The sequence below is a fragment of the Suricata suricatta genome, chromosome 13, assembly GCF_006229205.1.
Source record: "Suricata suricatta isolate VVHF042 chromosome 13, meerkat_22Aug2017_6uvM2_HiC, whole genome shotgun sequence".
Taxonomy (NCBI): Eukaryota; Metazoa; Chordata; class Mammalia; order Carnivora; family Herpestidae; genus Suricata; species Suricata suricatta.
Genome location: NC_043712.1, coordinates 29,695,951 through 29,718,445, shown reverse-complemented (window position 1 = coordinate 29,718,445; position 22,495 = coordinate 29,695,951). Strand labels below are relative to the sequence as shown.

At 44.9% G+C, this 22,495-nt stretch overlaps 1 protein-coding gene across 1 annotated transcript in view; it reads right to left on the bottom strand.

Moving 5' to 3' along the window:
* Positions 1–242: 242 nt before the first annotated feature.
* TMEM246 (transmembrane protein 246) overlaps positions 243–22,495 on the bottom strand; it is a 40,246-nt gene continuing 17,993 nt past the window's right edge. Inside the window, exon 2 of the mRNA XM_029920917.1 lies at positions 243–4,342. Within this exon, the coding sequence (XP_029776777.1) occupies positions 3,054–4,265 (1,212 nt within the window). The 5' untranslated portion in view covers positions 4,266–4,342 and the 3' untranslated portion in view covers positions 243–3,053. The remainder of the gene's footprint in view (positions 4,343–22,495) is intronic.

Genomic DNA, 22,495 nt, shown 5'->3' with positions numbered 1-22,495 from the left:
GCATCATAGAGTATATAAAAATCCCACAGTAATCAACTCCTATTAGAATGCCTCTCTACTGAAATTAAGTTACCAATTAAATAAATCCTACCAAATGAGGAGTGAATCCAAGGTAAATTAGATCAATCCTACCATCCCATTAATTTGGTTTGTGTTCTCCAGTTGTACTGTAGTTTTTACCCTTCTTCTCCTCAAACAACAACAAAAAAGAATGCACAATTCAAATGTTTCCACTCAAGAAATACAACAAAACCAGTTATCAATTTTTAAGCAAACAGCTCATAACTGAATGGTTACCTTGGAACTCCAAAATGGCGTGCGCACAGCGCGCATGTGCGTGTGTGTGCGTGGGTGGTTTCGATATTATTCACCACATTAGAAAAATCCATCCATAGAAATGAGAGAGAATGACAAAAAGTCTTCTCGGGATGCCTCAGTGGAACAAGTGTCTTTATTGGAACTGATATGTCTATGCAAATACACTCAGTCACAATAGGGAGCTTCTTAGGCCCGACAATAATTTAAACCCTGAAAGGTGAGCAGGTTCTGTTAGAGACCTTCACCCTCCAAATGACCTATGTCCTTTCTTATGGGAAAGGGACTTGAGTTCCCCTCTGGCCCCCTTGCTTAGGATTAAATGAGGCTTCAGCTTTGGTGTAAAGCTGTCAACTGTCCTCATGAAGGACAGCGTACAAGTGGCCTCTGGGTATGAGGGAAAAAAGGGAGGGAGAGCTAGATACAGGCAGGGACAAACCGGCAGAACTGAGCCGCATGTGCAGAAAATGTGCAAGGACAGTAGGCTCCAGTCAAGATCTATGCAGGAAGGTGTCTCTGTGTAGGTAGAGAAATTAGACAAGGCAAAAATGGCTTTAGCCATCCAGGAGTCAAGGAAGGGGATGTCTGCATGCAGTAGACAACTGAATTAGAAAGAGCAGAAATATAAACCAGCAATGACTCCCTATCTTCGGCCTGGCTAGCCTAGGTGTGACTCTCCTGTCACTGGGCACAAAACATTCATAAGGAGATCCAATAATTAATGGAACAAACTCTAATGAGTTGTAGGTTGAAGGTGGTTCTGTTCCTGAACATGGGGAAGAAGTTACTGAGAGACGATGAGTTCCACGGAGAGTGGAATCTGAACATCTTGATGAATCATCGAATAGCTCTGCTCACTTTGGACATTCCTGAGGGACATGTAACATCTCACAATAACAACACAACACCTACTTATACCTGTTTGTTCCCCAAGACCAACGGGACAATGAGCATCTACCACGTTATCTTAGAAATTTTTCAGTCCAGGTTACAATCAGATTCTACAAAAGAGAATTTGACTACATAGATATTTATAAAATGAATGCGGTTAAGAAAAAAGTGCAGGAGCTGAAACTCAGAGGAGCTACGTTCCCATCGTGGCTGTGCTGCTGTCCAGCCGTGCGAACCCAGAAAAGTTGTTTCACATCCCTTGGTCTCAGTTTGTCCATCTGCAAAGTGTGGTGTGGAACCCCCATGTACTGCCTCAGTGCTCTTGAGGGGCTCTCCAAATGGAAGCTTACCGGAAATTTAAAAAGCAAAAGAAGGCATGGCACTGAAACAGTCCACACTTGAACTCCAATGTAGACATCCATCCTCACAAAGGGACTTGTTTGCCACAGGCTTGATAAATATTGTCAGAGGACATTTGTGTGTAACTTTGGGGAAAAGTAATTTTCAGATGCTAGATTTGGAATAAACTCAAGAAGTGTCTCAGATCATTTCTTGTTTAAATGAACAATTATTTTTGGCTTGGTTGGGAGAGGCGCTGGATGAAAGCTGAGCCACATATCCTTCACAAGTCACAAGGCCAAGTCATTTATTCGAGTGGTTTGGTCCAGAATGGCCTCCCCAGGGGGGAGCCCTATGCCCTACTGCACATTTTAAACAGCATCACTAATATCTTTATCCAAAATACACTTGGGTTTCATATGCTTATTATAGGAGAAAAGAACTAGTGTTCGCCAAGTGCCTTCTATGGGATAAGCACTTGCTAGGTGTTTTACATACATTCTGTCATTTAATCCTCAAGGCAACTTTAAAAGGTAGGCATCACCATCCCCATTTTACAGGTGAAGACACTGAGACTCAGAGTGGTCATAAATTGCCCAAGTCCACATCCCTAGGGTATGGCAGAGATCTGAAATAAAAATTCAGGCCTTCTGACTTCACAGTCTACATTTTTGCTTCTCTAACATCATGGTATCCAGAAGAAGAAAAAAGTGAGGGTGAATGGTTAGCCAGCAAAATAAGGGAGAAGGAGAGGCCATTAGTAAGGAGTTCACCCCTTTTACATCATTCTGCAATGTCGTCCAATTTTCAAAGAATCCGAATATGATGGAAATTTTCATATTAAATCACTGCTGAACATAAGCAATCTGATTTTGATGATCCAGAAGGTGCCTGTATATCTTGCTGTGACTTAAAGTTCTCACTGACAGGCGTACACTACAGTGTGTGGAAAAGAAACACGAGGTAACAGAAGCACGATCACATGACTCCAATTCGCCAGGCCCTGCAATGGATTTTACTGGCTTTTATTACACCAGGTCAAAGAAACAAATGGAACCCACCAACATGGGCCTGTCTCTTTGGACATACATCCATTCTCATGCCTGGAGAGAAAGAAATCAATTCAAAAGGATCTCACCTTTCACCAAATTCTACCCTTAAAATCCTAAAACAGTCCTATCTTTGTGCACACTATTTTTGGCAGTCACCAGCTCTATCACAAAGCATTGCTGAAAACAGATGGAGACCAGAACTGGTATGTAAATGCCCCCTCAGTGGGTGGGTCAGACTGCATGAGGCAGTGTGGCTGTGTGGAGGGAGAGGGGTCCTGACTCAGGGCGAACATCGGCTCCTGCCGGAGTGACCAAAGCCAAGGTCCTTGACGTGCGTATGTCCTCAGCTGTCCCGGTGCCTAGATCCCTAACAACACTGAACAATGAAATAACTGCAAGCAACCATGTCCAAATCGCCAAGAAGTGGCCAATTTCAGGAAGGCATTTCTTGCAACACTAGAGCAGACTGGGGTGAAAGTTGTACCGGAGGCTGGAGAAAAGCCCAATGTGCTTCACGAGGTTGGGCTCCACCACGTAGGCCCGCTCCCCCTTGGCCCTCAACAGTGAGTAGAGTGCCATATCCTTGCCAAAGCCCTTGTGGCAGTACACCTGAGACAGGTAGGTGAGGGTCCGGCGGGCCGCGGGGGCAGGGAAAAGCATGGCTGGGGTGCAACACTGAGAGGCAGGGACCACGCTGTACAGGGAAGGACTCAGCCGCCGCAGTTCTAGGAAATAGTGCCGGCCCACCAGCTCCACCAGACCCATGCTGTATAGGGAGAAGAAAAGCATGACGGGCCAGCTGAACCCCGGACGGCTGGCAAACCGCATGTATATCCAGGTTAGCAGGGGACCCAGCAACATGCCCACACCGACCCACTCCAGGATCCGCATGGGCTCAGGGTTGATGTAGTGCTGGAGCCTCTCGGGGTGATAGAGCTTCAGATAGAGGGCATCTCTGAGGTGCGGCTCAGAGAAGCGGGCCCGCAGAAGGTGCTCCAGGACCGGGAAGATCTGCTCTTCTGGAATGGCATCGTCTTCCACCATCAGGACATAGTCTGGGTTGTAGGTCTGCAGGGAGGACTCCAGGCAATAGACATAGTCCTGCTTCTCTTTCTCAAACGAGTTGGTTGAAGGGTCATCGCCATAATCGTCCTCGGTGCCCTCATAGCGGTTGGCCACGGGGACGTACTTAGACAGCAGCTTGGCATCGAAATGGCTCACGCTACGCTCCACGTTGCACAGGAAGAGTTGGTGGCCCTCGCACTGGGGGCCACACTGTTGAAGAAGCCGGTGGAACTGGGACACCACCTGCAAGACGTAGTGGAAGCCAGGTTGCCTGTCGACAGTGATGATGGTGATGACCAGCCAGGGGCGGGGGGTGGCCTGCCACACGATGGGCACGGAGCCGTTGGCAGAAGGCAGCTCCTCAAAATAGTGGAGGGCGGCTTCACCCTCTTTCAAACTTTGCTGCAGGAACTCTTGACTCATTTGGTTCAGATGCCAATGGCGCAGATAGAAATAAGAGTGCAGAAGGCGGTGACAGGCCAGCGGGGCCAGCAAGCCAAACGTCACCACCGTTAAGATCAAGAGCTGGACAGCAGTGCTGCCCCAGGAGAGCCGCCTCAGCCTCCGGAGGAGCATGGCAGCTGGAGGGGCTGACGCGCTCATGAGGTCAACTTCTGGTCAGGTCTGGTTCCTAGAACAAATCATCCTGGGACGCAGGCCCCCCTCAGCACAGGTCACACCTAAAGAAAGAGGAAGGACAGAATGGTGAAAGAGGCCTTAAAAAACCCAGGGACAGAACTCAGCACAGATCATACCAGAAATTCGAATTCCGCTGTAGCTAATAGAGACTTGGAAGGATTTTCTCCAGGACCGGTTAATGGTCTCTGGGACTCTTTCATTACTTCCATGAGCAAGGAAATCTCAGTGTGTCCCACCGAGTTACCACACCTACAGATGCCTAGTCAGGTTTACAATGTGCCAGAGAATCACCAGGTAGGTTAGTAAGATCATTATTGTAATTCAGCAGCTACACAGATATGTGTTAAGACAGACAAAAAAGCAAGACTTGACACAGATGAAATATATATTTAAAGCAAATTCCAAAGTAAGTGTGTAGTAAGTACTGGTTGACTGGGCAGAGCAATTTCTGAAAACTGTTTTCTCTGCACATCTCCAACGAGAAAAGGACTATTCAGGATTCTCTGAAATGTCTTTGTCAAGATCTTCCATTCTCATTTCTCTAATCTCATGCAACTATCTTAAAATTGCATATCAATTTAGTCCTGATTATTCTCTCCTTTTACTTTTTAGAGCACTACCCCAGGAACCAGTACCAGTATCTTCCATATGCAAGTGAACTCCAGGGCCCCAGACTTTGGGAGGGGAGGCGGTATCTGAAGGGAGGTCTATGAACAGCTTTTCAATGAGGTGGAGGGGGTAGGCAGAGATGAAGATGGAAGCGGCAGGTGCCACCAGCCTGGTCCAGAAAGGATGTCGTGTGATGTGATGGCTCAGAGTGCAGGCCTGAGGTCAGGCACATGTGTGACTCCGGACTCAGCCACTCAGCCCGTGGGAAGTCACATCACCTCTCCACAGCTTGGATTCCTTACCTCTAAAATGAATATGGTAATAATACCTCATCAAGTTACTATGGAGATTAAGTGTATTACAGAGCAAAATAGTGCAGAATATAAATGTCATTAAAATGTATGCATATGTGGGGCCCTGAATGGCTGAGTTGGAAGAGTGTGACACTTGATCTCAGGGTCATGCGTTTGAGCCCCATGTTGGGTGCAGAGATTCCTTAAATGAATAAATGTATACATATGTAAAGTCAAGTAATACCTTGGGGGTAAGCAGGCCTAATGATCTGAAAACAGACTCATACCAAGGGACAAAATTAAAAGGACAAAGCCAGTATTACACTAGTAAGGTCGATGCAAAACTAAGTGGTGTCTAAAGAGTAGATGGTAAACCCTTACGTCAGAAGTATAATAAAGTGTGCACGCATTTGGAAGAAACTGCCCAGCCTGTGAGTTGTCTTGTGTGGTACCTGCCCAGGTACCACATGAGGCTGTGGTGCAGGGCTCAGTGCTTGTGTTCCTCCCTTCTTGGGTACCCAGAAGGCCCACATTCCCCAGCCCATCGTCTTCCAAGTGAGGTGAGAGGTTATGTGACTGGGATTGCCAGGAAAATGTGAGCCAAAGATAGGTGTGCCTTCTGGGCCAAGGTGGTTGAGAGCAGATATGCCTTCTCAACTTTCTCATTCTCCATTTTCCAACCGAGTGGATCTGAAGGAGGGCGGAGCCACCAGATGGCAGGAGCTTGAGCTCGTGAATGACTGCAGAGACCCATCTCCCAGCAGCCTAGAGTGGGTTGTATGGGGAGCAAGACATAAACCACTGTGTCTAGTCACTAATGATTTTCGGGCTTGTTTATTCCAGCAGTTACCTGTCCAGCCCACGAGAGTTGTGTACAACACCACACCTCTCTCTATAGGACGATGACATAGTAATTCAAGCAAGTCCCATGTCAGCATCAGAAGGGGACTATACTGTGGGACCCCGGAGGTGAAACAGACTACCTTAGTACTAGTAAGGGATCTGGATAGTACCTGAAGAGGGAAATGGCAGGGAGAGGTTTGCACACTATGCAACCCAGGCCTGCTGGTGTGTGAACGTTCCGAGTTCACAAGACTGGTCGCTTCTCCGTGGAACTGCTCAGGCCGATGGAGTTAATAAGTGACGTGGATGCCCGTCTGCACGGCCTCACCAATTTCACATCACCCCTAGTAGAAGCCAAGGACTGAGGCTGAGTTGAGCTGATGCTCCTGCTAGGAAATGGAGTCATTCCAGTGGCTTCCTGCTCACCCCGGCCTCCCTACCCCAGCTATCACCCAAGAAAGCCAGACCCACTTAGAAGGAACAAAATACAGTCAACAAGATGAAGTGTGCAGCTTAGAGAATGCCCAGCAGGTTGTGAGTGCAAGGATAAAAATGTGATTATGATGACTGGGCAGAGCTCTGGGTTTGCTGTGAAATCGCTATCCACACTACTTCAACACTCTCTTCCAGTGACAGTTTCTGGTAAAGCAAGAATGTGACACTCTGGTCCAGATAAGTCCCAGGGGTGGGATGTTTAAGTATTTTGTGTGTGTGTGTGTGTGTACATGCACAGACCGTTATCACTTAAAAATATAAATCCGGGGCGGCGCCTCGGTGGCTCAGTCAGTTGAGAGTCTGGCTTCAGCTCAGGTCATGATCTCGCAGTTCGTGGGTTCGAGACCCGCATCGGCTCTGTGCTGACAGCTAGGTCAGAGCCTGGAGCCTGTCTTCAGATTCTGTCTCCCTCTCTCTGACCCTCCCCTGCTCATACTGTCTCTCTCTGTCTCTCTCTCTCTCTCAAAAATAAATAAAACATTGAAAAAAATTTTTTAATAATAAAAATATAAATCTGGGGGCACCTGGGGGCTCGGGTGGTTAAGCATCTGACTTTGGCTTGGGTCATGATCTCGTGAGTTTGAGCCCTGCACTGGGCTCTCTGCTGTCAGCACAGAGTCTGCTTCTGATCCTGTGCCTGCCTCCTCTGTCCCTCCCCCTCTTTCTCTCTCTCCCTTTCTCTCAAAGATAAAATAAACATTAAAATATAAATCTGATCATATTGTTAGACCCTAAAATACCAACCACTGTTTTCACTCACCCACTTCCATTCTGGTATCCCTAGGAACGTAACTTGATAAACCTGTCTTTTAAGATTCTGTTAAACAACCCCACCTGGCAACGGCAAAGTCAACAGGTGAAAGTCATCTAGTCACTGCGCCTCGGGATCTTAGCTACCACCAAATGCTGTAAGACTGTGATTGGTTACTCTGGCCTAGATAAACCCTGAGCCTCTGCTCCGTGGCAGGGCGCTCTTCCAAGGATTTACAAGTACTCGGGAGGGGCCGTTAGGCTGAACTAAAATAAACCCCAATAGCCAACTCCATTTGTGTTCGTGGATTCTATTCTCGGTGACTCGCACTGGGAAAAGAAGGTCCAACAATATCACTCTCCTGCTTAGAACCCTTCCGTAGCTTCCCACGGCTCTGTTAATATCCTAATTTCTTATCATGGTCCATAGACTCTCTATGGTGTGGACTGTGCCCTTCTCTGTCATCTTGTTCTACTGTCCCTTTCTCAAGTTCCTCAAAATTAGAGGTTGGCAATCTTTTTCTGTAAAGGGCTAGACAGTAAATATTGTAGGCCACATACTGTCTCTCTACCATAGTCGTCTTCTTTTTGAAAGTGCTTTAAAATACTATCTTTAGTGCTCCAGCTACATAAAAACAAACTAAGCCAAATTTGGCGAGCAACCCATAGTTTACCAATCCTTATTCTAGTTTCGCACAGTCCAATGGAAATCTAATTCAAGAGTCACATATGTATTTAAAATCTTCCTTGGGGCACCTGGGTGGCTCAGTTAGTTAAGCGTCTGACTTTGGCTCAGGTCCTGATCTCACAGCTTGTGGGTTCGAGCCCCGCATCAGGCTCTGTGCTTACAGCTCAAAGTCTGGAACCTGCTTCAGATTCTGTGTCTCCCTCTCTCTCTGACCCTCCCCAACTCACGCTGTCTCTCTCTGTCTCTCAAAAATGAATAAACATTAATAAAAATTTAAAAAATGTATCTTCCAGTAGCCAGAGTAAAAGACTATAAACAGATGACATTAATTTTAATAGTATATTTTAAACACAATCCATGAAGCCAATATGAAAAAATTAATGAGGTATTTTATGTTCTTTTTTTGTACTAGTCTTAGAAATCCAGTGTATGTTTTACATTTACAGCAGATTTCATTTCAGACTGGTCACATTTCAAGTAATCAATAGCCAAATGTCACCAATTAGCGGGAAAGCTCTAGACACACTGATCTTTCAGAACACGGACTATGCTACACTTTTACCCCACTCCTGGCCTTCGCTCACACGCCTCCCTCACCCTGGAACATTTCAGTCCGCCACCTTACCTGCTTCTTCACATAGATCACTCATTCTCATCCTTTAGTACAATCTCCTAGAGGAGCTATCCTTGGCCCATGCAAAGGAGAGCCTACCAAATTGGCTCACATATTTTGCTAATTGAAGTATAGGTCAGCACAACCTTCACGGAATGAATTTGGGACCATCTAAGAAAACCACTAATGACTCAGCAATTCCATTTCTAAAGTTCCTTCCTAGGTATATATTCTCATATGTGAGAAATGACTTGCAGCATCATTTGTAATAGCAAAATACCGCCAAGTGCCCAACAGTTGAGAGTGAGTCAAATACATTATGGTACATTCAAAGAATGGAAGAGACCAAGATGAAAACATAGAAGCCTCTAGATCTTCTCTCCTTCCATGGATGCATTAAATGTACAGTTACACCATGAGAAGTTCCCTCTGAGAGAAATCCAGAAACTAGCTGAGGAACTCCCACACATAGGGAAAAGGAGATAATACCCGTGCTGAAACGGGAAGGAAAGCCTTAAACAAGGTCCAACGATAAACCCCACTCCCAGTACAGCACCATACAATCTGGAAGGAACTCCCAATTCCTGGCTTCTTTCTGAGAAGGAAGGGGTTTGGACCACACACATATCTAGCATTCCAAATTTTAAGACTCCCACCTGAAGGACTGGCCCCCAAAACAGCTAGCTCTAAATGCCAATTGGGCTTGCATCCAGGAGACCAACAGGCCCATAGTAAAGAAAGAAGCAGTTCTTAGTGGGTTCATGGGCACCTGCCATTTCTGTCCCTTCCAGGGCTCAGCATGGAGAAAGCAGGCAAAAAAACGCCCATCCCCCACAATAATATATCACCTCACACCCATTAAGATGTCTATTATCAACAAGGCAAGAAATAACAGATACTAGCAAAGATGTAGGGAAAAGGGAACACTCGTGCTGGAACACAAACTGGTAGAGCCACTATGCAAAACAGTATGGAGATTCCTCAAGAAATTAAAAACAGAACTACCAAATGATCCAGCAACCCCACATCGGGGATATGGATCCAAAGGAAAGAAAATCACTATCTCAAAGAGGTATCTAGCATTGCAGTGTTGAAAGCCATTTTGTGAACTCACTAAGTTGAGAAAGAAAAAAAAAACTCCTTGTGAGGTAAGGCGTGTTTGCAAGGTGGGGACCTCCTACCCTCAGATGGTGATTGATGTCTAACCCCCACTCAGTTATTTTTGCTTGGGCATCGACCCTCAAGGTGCCTTGCTGACTGGTATCAGGAGTGACTAGTCTCCTTATTCTGGCCCTGAAATGCTGATTGCACCTTGTGAAGGAACTTGTAGGAATTTCTTCTTTTGTGTTTATGGGAGCAAATATTACATTTCCTGAGAAACCGGCTTTTCTTCCCCTCGACCTTTCCCATATGATAAGCATCTAAGTCCCCTACAGCAATCACTATTGATAAAGATTATGCAGGGGAGTCTTCTACCAATCTATGTTCTGGGAAATTTTTATATCCCAAAGAATTTGTCATCAGAAATCATTGTCTAAGGCAATTGCCACTTCTGTGCTGGCTCCATACATTTTTTTCAATAAATAAAGTTGACTCTCTGGTCGGTGCAGAGATGCCTGCCTGGAAGAAACTCGAGGCTCTCTCACTCCCTTTCACCGACACCGTCCATCCTTCAGGGAACTCTGACCTGCTGGACTCTAGCATTGCAGCATTATTCACAATAGCCAAGATACAGAAACAATCCAAATGTCCACTGACAGATTAATGGATAAAGAATATGTGGTATATCTATGAAGTGGAATATTATTCAGCCTTAAAAGAAAAAGAAGAAAATCCTACCACTTGTGACAAAATGGATGAATCTGGAGGGTATTTCACTTATGCTAAGTGAAATAAGAAAGACAAACACTGCATGGTATCATCCATATGTAAAATCTAGAAAAAAAAAGTCAAACTCATTGAAACAAAATAGAAAGTGGCTATCAGGGGTGCCTGGGTGGCTCAGTCAGTTAAGTGTCCAGCTTTGGCTCAGGTCATGATCTCATGGTTCGTGGGTTGGAGCCCTGCATCTGACTCTGTGCTGACAGCTCAGAGCCTGGAGCTTGCTTCAGATTCTGTGTCTCTCTCTCGCTCTGCCCTTCCCCTGCCTGAGCTCTCTCTCTCTCAAATAAACATAAAAAAGTAAAAAGAAAGGTGGTTATCAGGTGCTAATGGGTGGGGTGTGGGGATAGGGAGACGTTGGTCAAAGGGTATATATAAACTTTTAGTTACAAGGTCTTTTTTTAAAAGTTTATTTACTTCGGGAGGGGGCAGAGAAAGAATCTCAGGGCGCCGGATGCGGGGTCTGAATTCATGAACCGTGAGATCGTGAACTGAGCCAAAATCAAGAGTCATATGCTCAACTGACTGAGCCACCCAGCTACCCCTAAGATGAATAAGGTCTTAATAAAAAGTAAGATGAACAAGGTCTGAGGATCTAATGCATGCATAACTTGGTGACTACAGTTGACAATAATGTATTATATAATTGAAATTTGTTAAGAGAGTAGAACTTAAGTGTTCTCATCAAAAAAAAAAGTTAAGGGGCACCCTGGTGGCTCATTGAGTTGAGCGTCCGGCTTTGGCTCAGGTCATGGTCTCATGGTTTGTGGGTTTGAGCCCCAAGTCGTGCTCTGTGCTGACAGCTAGCTCTCTAGAGCCTGGAGCCTGTCTTCGGATTCTGTGTCTCCCTCTCTCTCTGATGGCCCCCTGCTCACGCTCTCTCTCTCTCTCTCTCTCAAAAATAAATAAAATATTAAAAAAAATTTTTTTAAGCAAACTCTTTATGCACAGATACAGAAATATTGTTAGGTTTTTTTCAGTTAAAGAAGACATAGGAAAGGATGCATAGCACACTACCATATGTGGAGAAAAGGGGAGAAATACACACAACGTACTTGCTTACATAGGAGTCCACAAGCATTTACTGAGTGAACAAATTGCACACTCTTAAGTCCAAGTCCTCCCAGGCCCACGGCTTCCTGCTGTATTTTCTAGGACCCTGCTGAGGGTCCTGGTGTGCTTGCGGGGCTGGCTTCAACATTTCTTTGCAAAAGAGGCTTGCATGTCGCAGGTGGGTAGAAGGGGATAAGACTTTCTTGAAGCTGTCGTCAAGAAAGCCTGATGATTTCCCTTAGAATTCTGTTATTAAAGTGGGGCCGGCGAAATTAAGGAGATGTCCATTCTATCCAAGCCACCCCGTGCTGCTGCTCTCAGGCCCTATCCTTCCCTTGGCACCCCAGGCTCCTGATTCTCTCTCTCTCCCGGCTCTGGCAGGTGTGTCAGGAATGAGGCACCTGGTGCTGACATAAAGACGACCTTTAATCCCAGGCAATTTCCCCACTAGGGGCAATAAAATCATTAACACCTCAGAAACACCTTGCTTTAAAAATATAATAGAGTAGCACCTGGGTCGCGCAGTCGGTTAAAAATACGGTAGTGAGGGGCACCTGGGTGGCTCACTTGGTCAAGCATCCAATTTTGGCTCAGGTCATGATCCTGTGGTCCATGAGTTCGAGCTTTGCATCAGGCTCTTTGCTGACCGTTCAGAGCCTGGAGCCCGCTTCGGATTCTGTGACTTCCTCTCTTTTGGCCCCTCTCTGATCATTCTCATTCCCTCTCTCTCTCTCTCTCTCTCTCTCAAAAATAAATAAACATTAAAAAAAGTTAAAAAATAATAAAATTTAAAAATATGGCAGTGAGACTGCTATCGTCCTGACCTACAGGGAAGGAAGAGGGCTCAGTTCAGAGGACACGCGGTCCCCACACACACTGATTAGCTCTTGATGGGGTGAGGAACAGCCCAGACCTTCAGAGCTGACGATAAGGAGATGCATTTGTTGCTCGCGGATCTGTGGATGCGGTGGTTCAGCTGGGTTCAGCTCCAGACTGCAGGTCGGAATCGGGTCGTTCCATGTACCTCTTGTTCCAGGTCAGGGATCAGAAAAAACAGCCATCTGGGCATGCTCTTTTGGTGGATGGCAGGTACGCAAGAGTCAAACCATGAAGGTTCATTTACAGCCTCACTTAAGCATGCCACACATTAAGTCCCCTCACCATGCACTGGGCGAAGCAATGGGGCAGGGAAATGTACTCGTCCCGCAGAGCAGAGGAAGGAAAATGAAGGTCCAATAGAAAGCAAAAGCAGCAGGCCCATTTCTAAGCCCTCAGGAAAAAAGAAAGGTTCTGGCAATTTGTTCAGAGTCTGTGACATTTCTAAAATGCTCACGAGGCATCTGGCCGCCATACCATTATACTCAGTATGAGTCTGGAGAGACTAGGGTAATGACCCCTAAATCTCAGGGTTTTATAAGAAAAGAGGTTTCATTCTTGCTCGTGATACTTGTCCATCAGCCGAGACTCTGCTCCTTGTCAGTCGCACTCCAGGACCCAGGTAGATGGAGCTGCCTCTCTTCTAGACATTGCTGGTTTTGTGGCAGAGGAGAGAGAGACAGAGAAGCACATGCTGGCTCTCAAAGCTACGGCTCAAAAATGACACACATCATGTCCACCTACCTTTCACTGACCAGAGCAAGTTACATAACAACCCTTGAGTTCAACACAACAGTTATGCTATTTTCCTGCAAGAAGGGGTACCGAAAGACATATGGCCGAGCCTAAAGCCAATGATTAGGGAAATATACATCTCTCCAGGAAGGGGCAGAAAATACCCTGAACAGGGGTGCCTGGGTGGTTCAGTTAGTTGAGCATTAGACTCTTGATTTCCTAGGGTTGTGGGATCAAGCCCCACATCAGGCTCCATGCTAAGTATACAGCTTGTTTAGAATTCTCTCTCTCCCTCTGTCCCTCCCCAGCTTGCACACACACACACTCTCTCTTATTAAAAGAAAAGAAAATACCAGTAATACAATCTAGCCCAACCATCTTGGGCCATGGGAGGAGGGATCAGATCTGCCTAAAATGCAACCGCATGGAGTTAGGTAGGCATTCAAGACTACATTCTGTTTGCTTTTTAAAATATCTTTCTGGGGGCGCCTGGGTGGCTCAGTTGGTTAAGTGTCTGGCTTCGGCTCAGGTCATGATCTCACGGTTTGTGGGTTCGAGCCCTGCTTTCAGTTAAGATAACTTAACTGAAAACACAGGATTTTGAATTGGTAGTTCAAGGGAAGGAGCTCTCTACTCCCAGCCCAATCAGGGGCAGAAGAAGGATCCTGTCTGCATTATCACTCTGATGGTCTTTTTCCAGAATTCCACCGTCACCCACAGCATCACCAACTCAGGACCACACTCCAGTGATGCTGTGGACTGACTGGCATCTATGAGGTGGCCTGGAAACAGTGACACCATTACAGCCCTGATTCTGTGGCACAATGATTACTGAATCCTTATCTGTGCCTTTCTAGGGCACTTTGAAACACAACCATTTTGTAAACTGGGCTATGCTTGTTGCGGTGTCTTGGATAGAGGGCTCAGAAAAGATAGTAAAAGACAAAGACACCAAGAGATGAACATGAAATAGGGCTAGAATGAATAAATGGCGTGACAACAACAAGCTACATTTAATGGCAGCTTCTGAAAATTAACCTGAAGGGGTCACAGGGGAATGTGAGGCGGCACATCAGGCTTAGCGTGAAGAGAGAAACGGTCAAGAGAACTGTTTCCCAAGTCAGTCCTCGTGTGAGAATGGCCCCACCACACTCCCAGGCGCCTTGGATCCAAAAGACCAGTATGTTCTGACTTCTCACCTCTAGCTGGTCACTTCCCAGGTCCCAGCAATGCTACCCGTAAGGCCTCTTGCACGCCTCTCTTTCCTCCTCCCCTCCCATAGCCATGTCTGCACTGCCCCACCCTCCCTGCTCATCACCGCCAGGCTGGCTAATGGCAACAGCCTCCTAGCCAGGCCTCTGACTTCCAGAAGAGACCAACAGATTCAAAGCCAAAAGTTCCCAGTCCAGGTCTGGGCCCAACACTCACTAATTAGGCCCATTTGTAAAGAAATCATTTGATCTCTCTGAGACTATTTTGCTTCTGTCAAAAAGGAAAATTAAAAGCATCTCATGTATGGAGGCACTGTGAAGACAAAAGGAGACAATGGCTATGAAAGCCATTTGCCAGACAGAAAGCGGAAATGATGGCAGTTTACATCATCAGCACCGTCTGATGCTCGGAAGCGTGGGTCTGAACATGGCACTCTTTTCTGTAGAACTGTTCTATGATTCCTCAATGACTACAGAATGAAGTCCAAATTCTTCTCCATGACTCTTCAAAATCCGGTTTCATCTATCTCTCCAGACTCATTTCTTCTCCTCACAAAGGCTACTCAACCACCAAGAATCAGCTCAGAGGCACCTGGGTGGCTCAGTTAGGTAAGGGACTAACTTGATCTTGATCATGACCTTGATCTTGGCTCAGGTCATGATCTCACGATTCATGAGTTTGAGACCCGCATGTGCGGATGGCATGGAGCCTGCTTAGGATTATGTCTCTTCTTCTTTCTGCCCCTCCCCGGCTTGTGCTCCTTCCCTCTCTTAAAATAAATAAATAAACTTAAAAAAAAAAAGGGTGGGTATACCTCTTCTGAAAGACAACCCTTATCTCCCCCAACCCCCACTTGTTTCTCAAGTGCTTGGGCCTTTTACATAAACTTTCCCCCCAGAACCTTCATTTGTCACTTTCTACGTTGAACTGTATCTATTTATAGCTACCACTTATTAAGCTCCTGCTACATATCCAAGTTCCATAGTAGACTCTTACATCTATTTCATTTAACCAAAATAGCAACTCTCAAATAGCAGTGGAACTAATTCCATTTATACAAAAGAAAAAAAAGCTACCAAGTTGAAAGCAAGATTAAAACAGAGGAAAATTCCAAAGCCCATATTTTGTCCCCAACGCCTGCTGCCTTCCATGGCTTTATTTATGGCCCTGGACTTACTCCCCAGTTAGACTTATAAATCCTTTGTTAGTGGATTCAGTATGATTTATCTTTGGTATCCCTTGAGGACTCATCACAGAACTCTATGCAGAGACGAGGTTCAATATTTGTTGAGCTAATAAATGCCTATAGTCAAGTCATTTGACCTCTATAGGCCTCAATTCCTCAGCTATAAAATTAGGAATATCAAAGAGCCTGGCCATATAATGTGCAGAGATCAACTTATTTGTACATGTTTGCTGAGCACTTACTACACTGAGCCAGGCACTGTTCTAAGCATCTCATCGATCCTCCTAAGAAGGTTATAAGAGGGGTGCCTGGGTGGCTTAGTTGGTTAAGCGTCGGGACTTCGGCTCAGGTTATGATCTCATGGTCTGTGAGTTCAAGCACCACATAGGGCTCTGTGCTGACAGCTCAGGGCCTGGAGCTGCTTCGAATTCTGTGTCTCCCTCTCTCTCTGTCTCTCCCCCACTCACACTCTGTCTCTTAAAATGAATAAATGTTAAAAAAAATTCTTTTAAAGAAGCTTATGAGAAGTACTGTCATTCGGCCTATTTTATACCTTAAAAAACTAAGGTACAATTAACTTGTACCCAAGGTTAACAAAGCTTTTCAGTCAGCAGAACTGAGGACCCATGTCCTCAACCGATATGCACCCATTGTTTCTGCAGATTGGAAGCCCAAAAATATCAGCTGACAAAGCATTAGAAATGGTAACCGGAGTTTTAGAATGTGGCTGATAACAATTAATATGTAAAAATAACGTACAAATATTACACACACACACACACACACCACACACACGCGCTGCTTTCACCTACTCAGACAATAACCAAATTAATTAATGGGATAAAAGATCCCTGTCAAAATGAGGTTAAAAATCCTAAAATACCTAGGAAGAAATTTTTAAAATATAAGAAATACACACACTATAAAATTGTATTGAAAGATACGTAAAAAGTCTTTAGTAAGTAACTTTAGTAAGTTTTCCAGCTGGGAAAGCCTCACTAATGAAAGAGGTGACAGAGTTCTCTTTCTCCAGAACTAATCTCTACCTTTAACGTAAGATCAATTCAATTTACTTCAAGAGGGAGTGGCCTAGTTCAACAAATGGGCACTTGCAAATAAACTGGTGCAACCTTTGGAAAGGAAGTTGAGCAGGGGGTATCTGTAAAAAGTTTATGTATGCATATCCCTTGACCTAGAAGTTCTACTTCTAGGTCTCTATCCCACAGAAATGCTGACACATGCTATCAAAGATAGAAAAGGAGGGTTCGTGGCAGGTTTTTTTATAGTAGTAAGAAAGAGAAAGATAAAGAGGGAAAAGTGAAGAGGGCGAGGGGAGGGGTGGGGAGGAAGGAGAAGGAAAGGAAGAAGGAAGGAGGACCTGCAGGGGGGAAAAAAGGCCCAGGAACAGGGAACATATTTTAGATAATTATACAAAGGAATGATATGGAGTCATTAAAAAGGAAGAAAAAGTTTTAAATATACTAACATTAAGAAAGTCTTAGGGGCACCTGGGTGGCTCAGTCGGTTAAGCCTCCGACTTCGGCTCAGGTCAGATCTCACGTTCGTGGGTTCGAGCCCCGCATCAGGCTCTGTGCTGACAGCTCGCTCAGAGCCTGGAGCCTGCTTCCAGTTCTGTGTCTCCCTCTCTCTCTGCGCCTCCCCCTCTCATACTCTGTCTCTCTCTGTATCAAAAATAAATTTAAAAAAAAACATTAAAAAAATAAAATAAAAATTTAAAGAAAGTCTTAGCTAGGTCTCTGCTATAAACTGAAATGTGTTCTCCCAAAATTTGTATATTAAAATCCTAATCCTCTACGTGATGGTATTTGGATAGGGGTGTTTGGGAGGTAATTAGGTCTGGTGGTGGACACTCCTGTTGGGATTAGTGCTCTCACAGGAAGAGGTGGGAGGGGCGCCTGGGTGGGTCAGTCCCTAAGCCTCCAATTCTTGATTTCAGCTCATCTCATGGTTTGTGAGTTTGAACCGTGACTCGGGTTCTGTGCTGACAGCATAGAGCCTGCTGGGATTCTCTCTCACTCTCTCTCTCTCTCTCTCTCTCTTTCTCTCTCTCTCTCTCTGTCCCTCTCCTCTTTGCGTTCTCTCTCTCTCTCTCTCTCTCAAAAAATAAATACATAAACGTTTTAAAAATTAAATTAAATAAATAATAATAAAAAAAGAAATGGGAGCGTGCTTGCTTCCTCTCTCTGCTCTCGGCCAGTGAGAACATAGCGAGAACGTGGCATCCACACACCGGAAAGAGGACCGTTGGTAGCACACAACTATGCTGGCACCCTGATCTCAGATTCCCAGGCTCCCGAAAGAAATGTTTCTGCTGTTTACACCACCCAGTCTATGATAACTTGTTATACCAAACTGAGCAGATTTTCAGTCTCTGAAGGGAAAATAATGCAAACTATGTCAATGCAAATTGTAAAAAAAAAAAAAAAGTACATAGTATGGTCATTCTATTTTTATTATGGAGTATAATTTAGTAGGAGATGAAGGTGTGGAAGCCTCCCGTTTTGCTTTCAACACTTCTGTAAGAGCATGTGCTACTTTTATGGTAATTATTACACGTTCATCCAACAAATACTGAGTCATGTGCACCATGGTGAAAATGTCCGCCAGGGCCCCTATTCCCTGAGGGCCATTGTTATCAAAAAATCCAATAGAAATCCAAACATAATTTTGTTTGCTTCCTTTGGTGGAGGAGGGAAAGGTTACTTAACTCGATCAAAGAATTCTAAAGATTTTCTGGAATTAGTACTAACAAAAATGGCCAGAAAATGCTTACTTTGCTGGCATATATACTGAAATTGGGGGCATGTGGCAAAGATTAGCATGGCCCTGTGCAATGCAATGTAGACATCAATGTCACGTAATGCTTAATAACTTTTTATTGTGATAGTGGTTACATTTGACAAAATTCATCAAAATATACATTTAAATGCTGTGTTCTATGGCATGTAAGCTATACTTCAATAAAATTGATTTTTTCTGAGAGCCAGGAAAATGATAATACAGAGTAATAAGAGAGAATCTGCCTAACTGGACCTTAAATCTACTATAAAATCTTCAGTCATTAAAATAACAGGGCACTGGCACCAAAATGTACTTGATAAATAGACAGGAGCAGAAATCCACACAGATACAAACATGTAATAATTTAATCTGCCATATTTATAGTAATTTAAATCAGGGGTGGAAAATGGACTTAATAGCTTTACAGCAATGGGCTAACTGTGCAGGAAAAGTAAATTACTGCTCCACTCTATAACTTAAACTAGAATAAATGTCACATTAATACTGTCAAACAAAAGCTTAAAAGTACCTGAAGAAAATACAGAAGTATATTTATATTAACTTGGTTTAGGAAAGGACCTTTGCAGCAAGGTCCACAAGCAGAAACCATTAAAAAAAAATATGACTAAGTAAAAAGTTAAACTTGTATATGGTCAAACATGAAAAACTGACATTAGGCAGATTGGGAAACACTACACAATATGAATGACAGAATTACTACTTTAATATGTAATGTGCAAAGAGTGCTTAGAAATCAGACACAGAAAGACACTCCAATTGAAAAGCAAAAGACTGAAAACTGAAGAAAGCTAATGAAAAAAAATTGATGAAGAGACAAACAAATGGAAAAACATTTCATGTTCATGGATTGGAAGAACATTGTTAAAATGTCAATACTACCCAAAGCAATCTACATATTCAATGCAACCCCTAACAAAATAACACCAGCATTCTTCACAGAACTAGAACAAACAATCCTAAAATTTGTACGGAACCAGAAGAGACCCCTAATAGCCAAAGCAATCCTAAAACAGAAAACCAAAGCTGGAGGCATCACAATTCCAGACTTCAAGCTGTATTACAAAGCTGTAATCTGATCAAGACAGTATGGTACTAGCACAAAAACAGACACATAGATCAATGGAACAGAACAGAGAACTCAGAAATGGACCCACAAACATGGTTTTGTTTTTGTTTTTTGTTTTTTTGAGAGACAGAGAGAGACAGTGTGAGCAGGGGAGGGTCAGAGAGAGAGGGAGACACAGAATCTGAAGCAGGCTCCAGGCTCTGCACTAGCTGTCAGCACAGAGCCCGACGCGGGGCTCGAACCCACCAACCTTAAGATCATGACCTGAGCTGAAGCCGGATGCTTAACTGAGTGAGCAACCCAGGCGCCCCAGAAATGGACCCACAAACATATGGCCAACTAGTCTTTGATAAAGCAGGAAAGAATACCCAACAGAAAAAAGACAATCTCTTCAGCAAATGGTGTTGGGAAAACTGGATAGCGACAAGCAGAAGAATGAACCTGGTTCACTTTCTTACACCATTCACAAAAATAAACTCAAAATGGATGAAAGACCTAAATGTAAGACAGGAAGCCATCAAAACCCTAGAGGAGAAAATAGGCAACAACCTCTTTGACCTCAGCCACAGCAACTTCTTAATTGACATGCCTCCAGAGGCAAGGGAAACAAAAGCAAAAATGAACTACTGGGACCTCGTCAAGATAAAAAGCTTCTGCACAGCAAAGGAAACAATCAGGAAAACTAAAAGGCAACTGACCCAATGGGAGAACATATCTGCAAATAACATATCAGATAAAGGGTTAGTATCCAAAATCTATAAAGAACATACCAAAATCAACACCCAGAAAACAATCCAGTGAAGAAATGGGCAAAAGACATGAATAGACACTTTTCCAGATGGTTAACAGAACATGAAAAAATGCTCAACATCACTCATCATCAGGGAAATATACATACATCAAAACCACAATGAGGTATCTCCTCACACATATCAGAATGGGTAACATTAACAACTCAGGCAACAACAGATGTTGGTGAGGATGCAGAAAAAGAGAAACCCTTTTGCACTGCTGGTGGGTATGCAACCTGGCGCAGCCACTCTGGAATACAGTATAGAGGTTTGTCAAAAAATTAAAAGAAGAACTTCCCTATGATCCAGCAATTGCACTACTAGGTATTTATCCAAGGGATACAAGAGTGTTGATGCAAAAGGGTACATGCATCCCTATGTTTACAGCACCGCTACTGACAACAGCCAAAGTATGGAAAGAGCCTAAATGTCCATCCATGGACCAATGGATAAAGATGGTGTATACACACACACACACACACACACACACAATGGAATATTACTTGGCAATCAGAAAGGATGAAACCTTGACATTTGCAACAACGTGGATGGACTAGAGTGTATTATACTAAGCAAAATAAGTCAAAAACAAATATGATTTCATTCATCTGTGAAACTTAAGACACAAAAAAGATGAACACAAGGGAAGGGAAGCAAAAATAAGAGGAAGAGGGAGATAAATCATTAGAGACTCTTAAATGCAGGGAATAAACAGGGTTGCTGACAGAGTGTTGGGTGAGGGGTGGGCTAAATGGGTGATGTGCATTAAGGACACTTGGGATGAGCACTGGGTGTTACATGCAAGTGATGAATCACTAAATTCTACTCCTGAAATCATTATTACATTATAAGTTAGCTAAGTTGGATTTAAATTTTTTTTTAATTAAAGAAAAAGAAAAAGAAAGGTGCCCAGCTGGCTCAGTCAGTGGAGCAATGTTGCTTTTGATCTCAGGGATGTGAGTTCAAGCCCCACCTTGTGTGTAGAGATTACTTAAAAAAAAAAGTTGGAAGGGGGCAAAAGAATTAAGACAGTTCACCTAACACAAATGCAAAAGGCCAGTACATGGAGGAAAAAGGTATTGATTGCCCGGGGGAATTTCGACATGCCCCGATATTAAAACATGATACTATTTTTGTACATCTTATTGGTTTAGATGTGTGTATGCTGAGAGAGCTTTAAGAATAAGACATCCAGAAAAATCTCAACAATCTAGATGTTTTGTCATCTTTACTTTTCTCCTTTACGTTTTTCTGTTTCCTAAATGCTTTGTAATACCTTTTTTTAAAAAAAAATCAATATTAATGTTAGGTGTTAGACACAGTTTTCTCTTGTCTCCTCCTTAAAGTACCTGGTACAGTGCACCCTAGAAATGCACCCCTAAAAAAAGCTATCCCCTTACCAGGTTCAGTGGTCCTGTAGAAATTAATACACGTGCACGCACACGCACACACTGAACCTGCGGGGTTTGCTAATGGTCTGCATAGTGAGATCATCACTGGAGTCGCTCTGCGGTTCCCCGGGAGACAGCAAGGAACCAGCAGGGCATGCCAGGGTCACACCCACCCTGCGGGAGCTCTCGCCCCCGGATACCGAGAGCGCAGTGCGGTAGCGGCAACGCCCGCGCCCAGAGGCCAGGAGGAGAATGTGACTCGAGCGGGTGGTCCCCTCTATTCCTCCCGGAAGGAGAATGCGAGGGGGAGACCAGAATCCCGGATCTAGTGTCTGCCACCGACCTCGGCCAGTCCCCGGCGCGATTGCGCCTCAGTTTCCCCACTCGTCGCTCGAGGTTAACGGCTCCGATCGCCGAGCTGCCTCCCTTCGGCAGGTCCTTCCGGGAGCTGGGAGGGCCGCCTTCCTCTGCCGGGTCGCCCTTTCTCGGTCCCCGGGCTGAGCAGAAGCCCCACGCCCCAGTATCGCGTAATCCGCGAGCCCGGCTGGACCCAGGGGCGGCCGCACGAGGGACCCTCGCCGCAAGCGCGCAGCCATTACGCGATGCGATGCGCCCTTCGGCTGTGCGGCCCGACCAGGCGCCCCGGACCGGGGTCTTAACCTGGGCTCACACGCGCCCAGCTCTCGCCTTCCTGTCGGCCTGTCAGCGCGGCCGAAGCCGGCGAAGGGTGGAGAGACGCCCTCGCCGCGACACTCATCCATCCCTCCCCGGACACCGGCCCCGCCGCGCGGAGGAAGCCCTCCTGGGGTCCCCGCAGTCCCCCGGCAGGAAGCGGCCGGAGCTCCGGGCCGGGCCGCAGCGAAGCTCGCCTGCCCAGAGCGCACGGCCG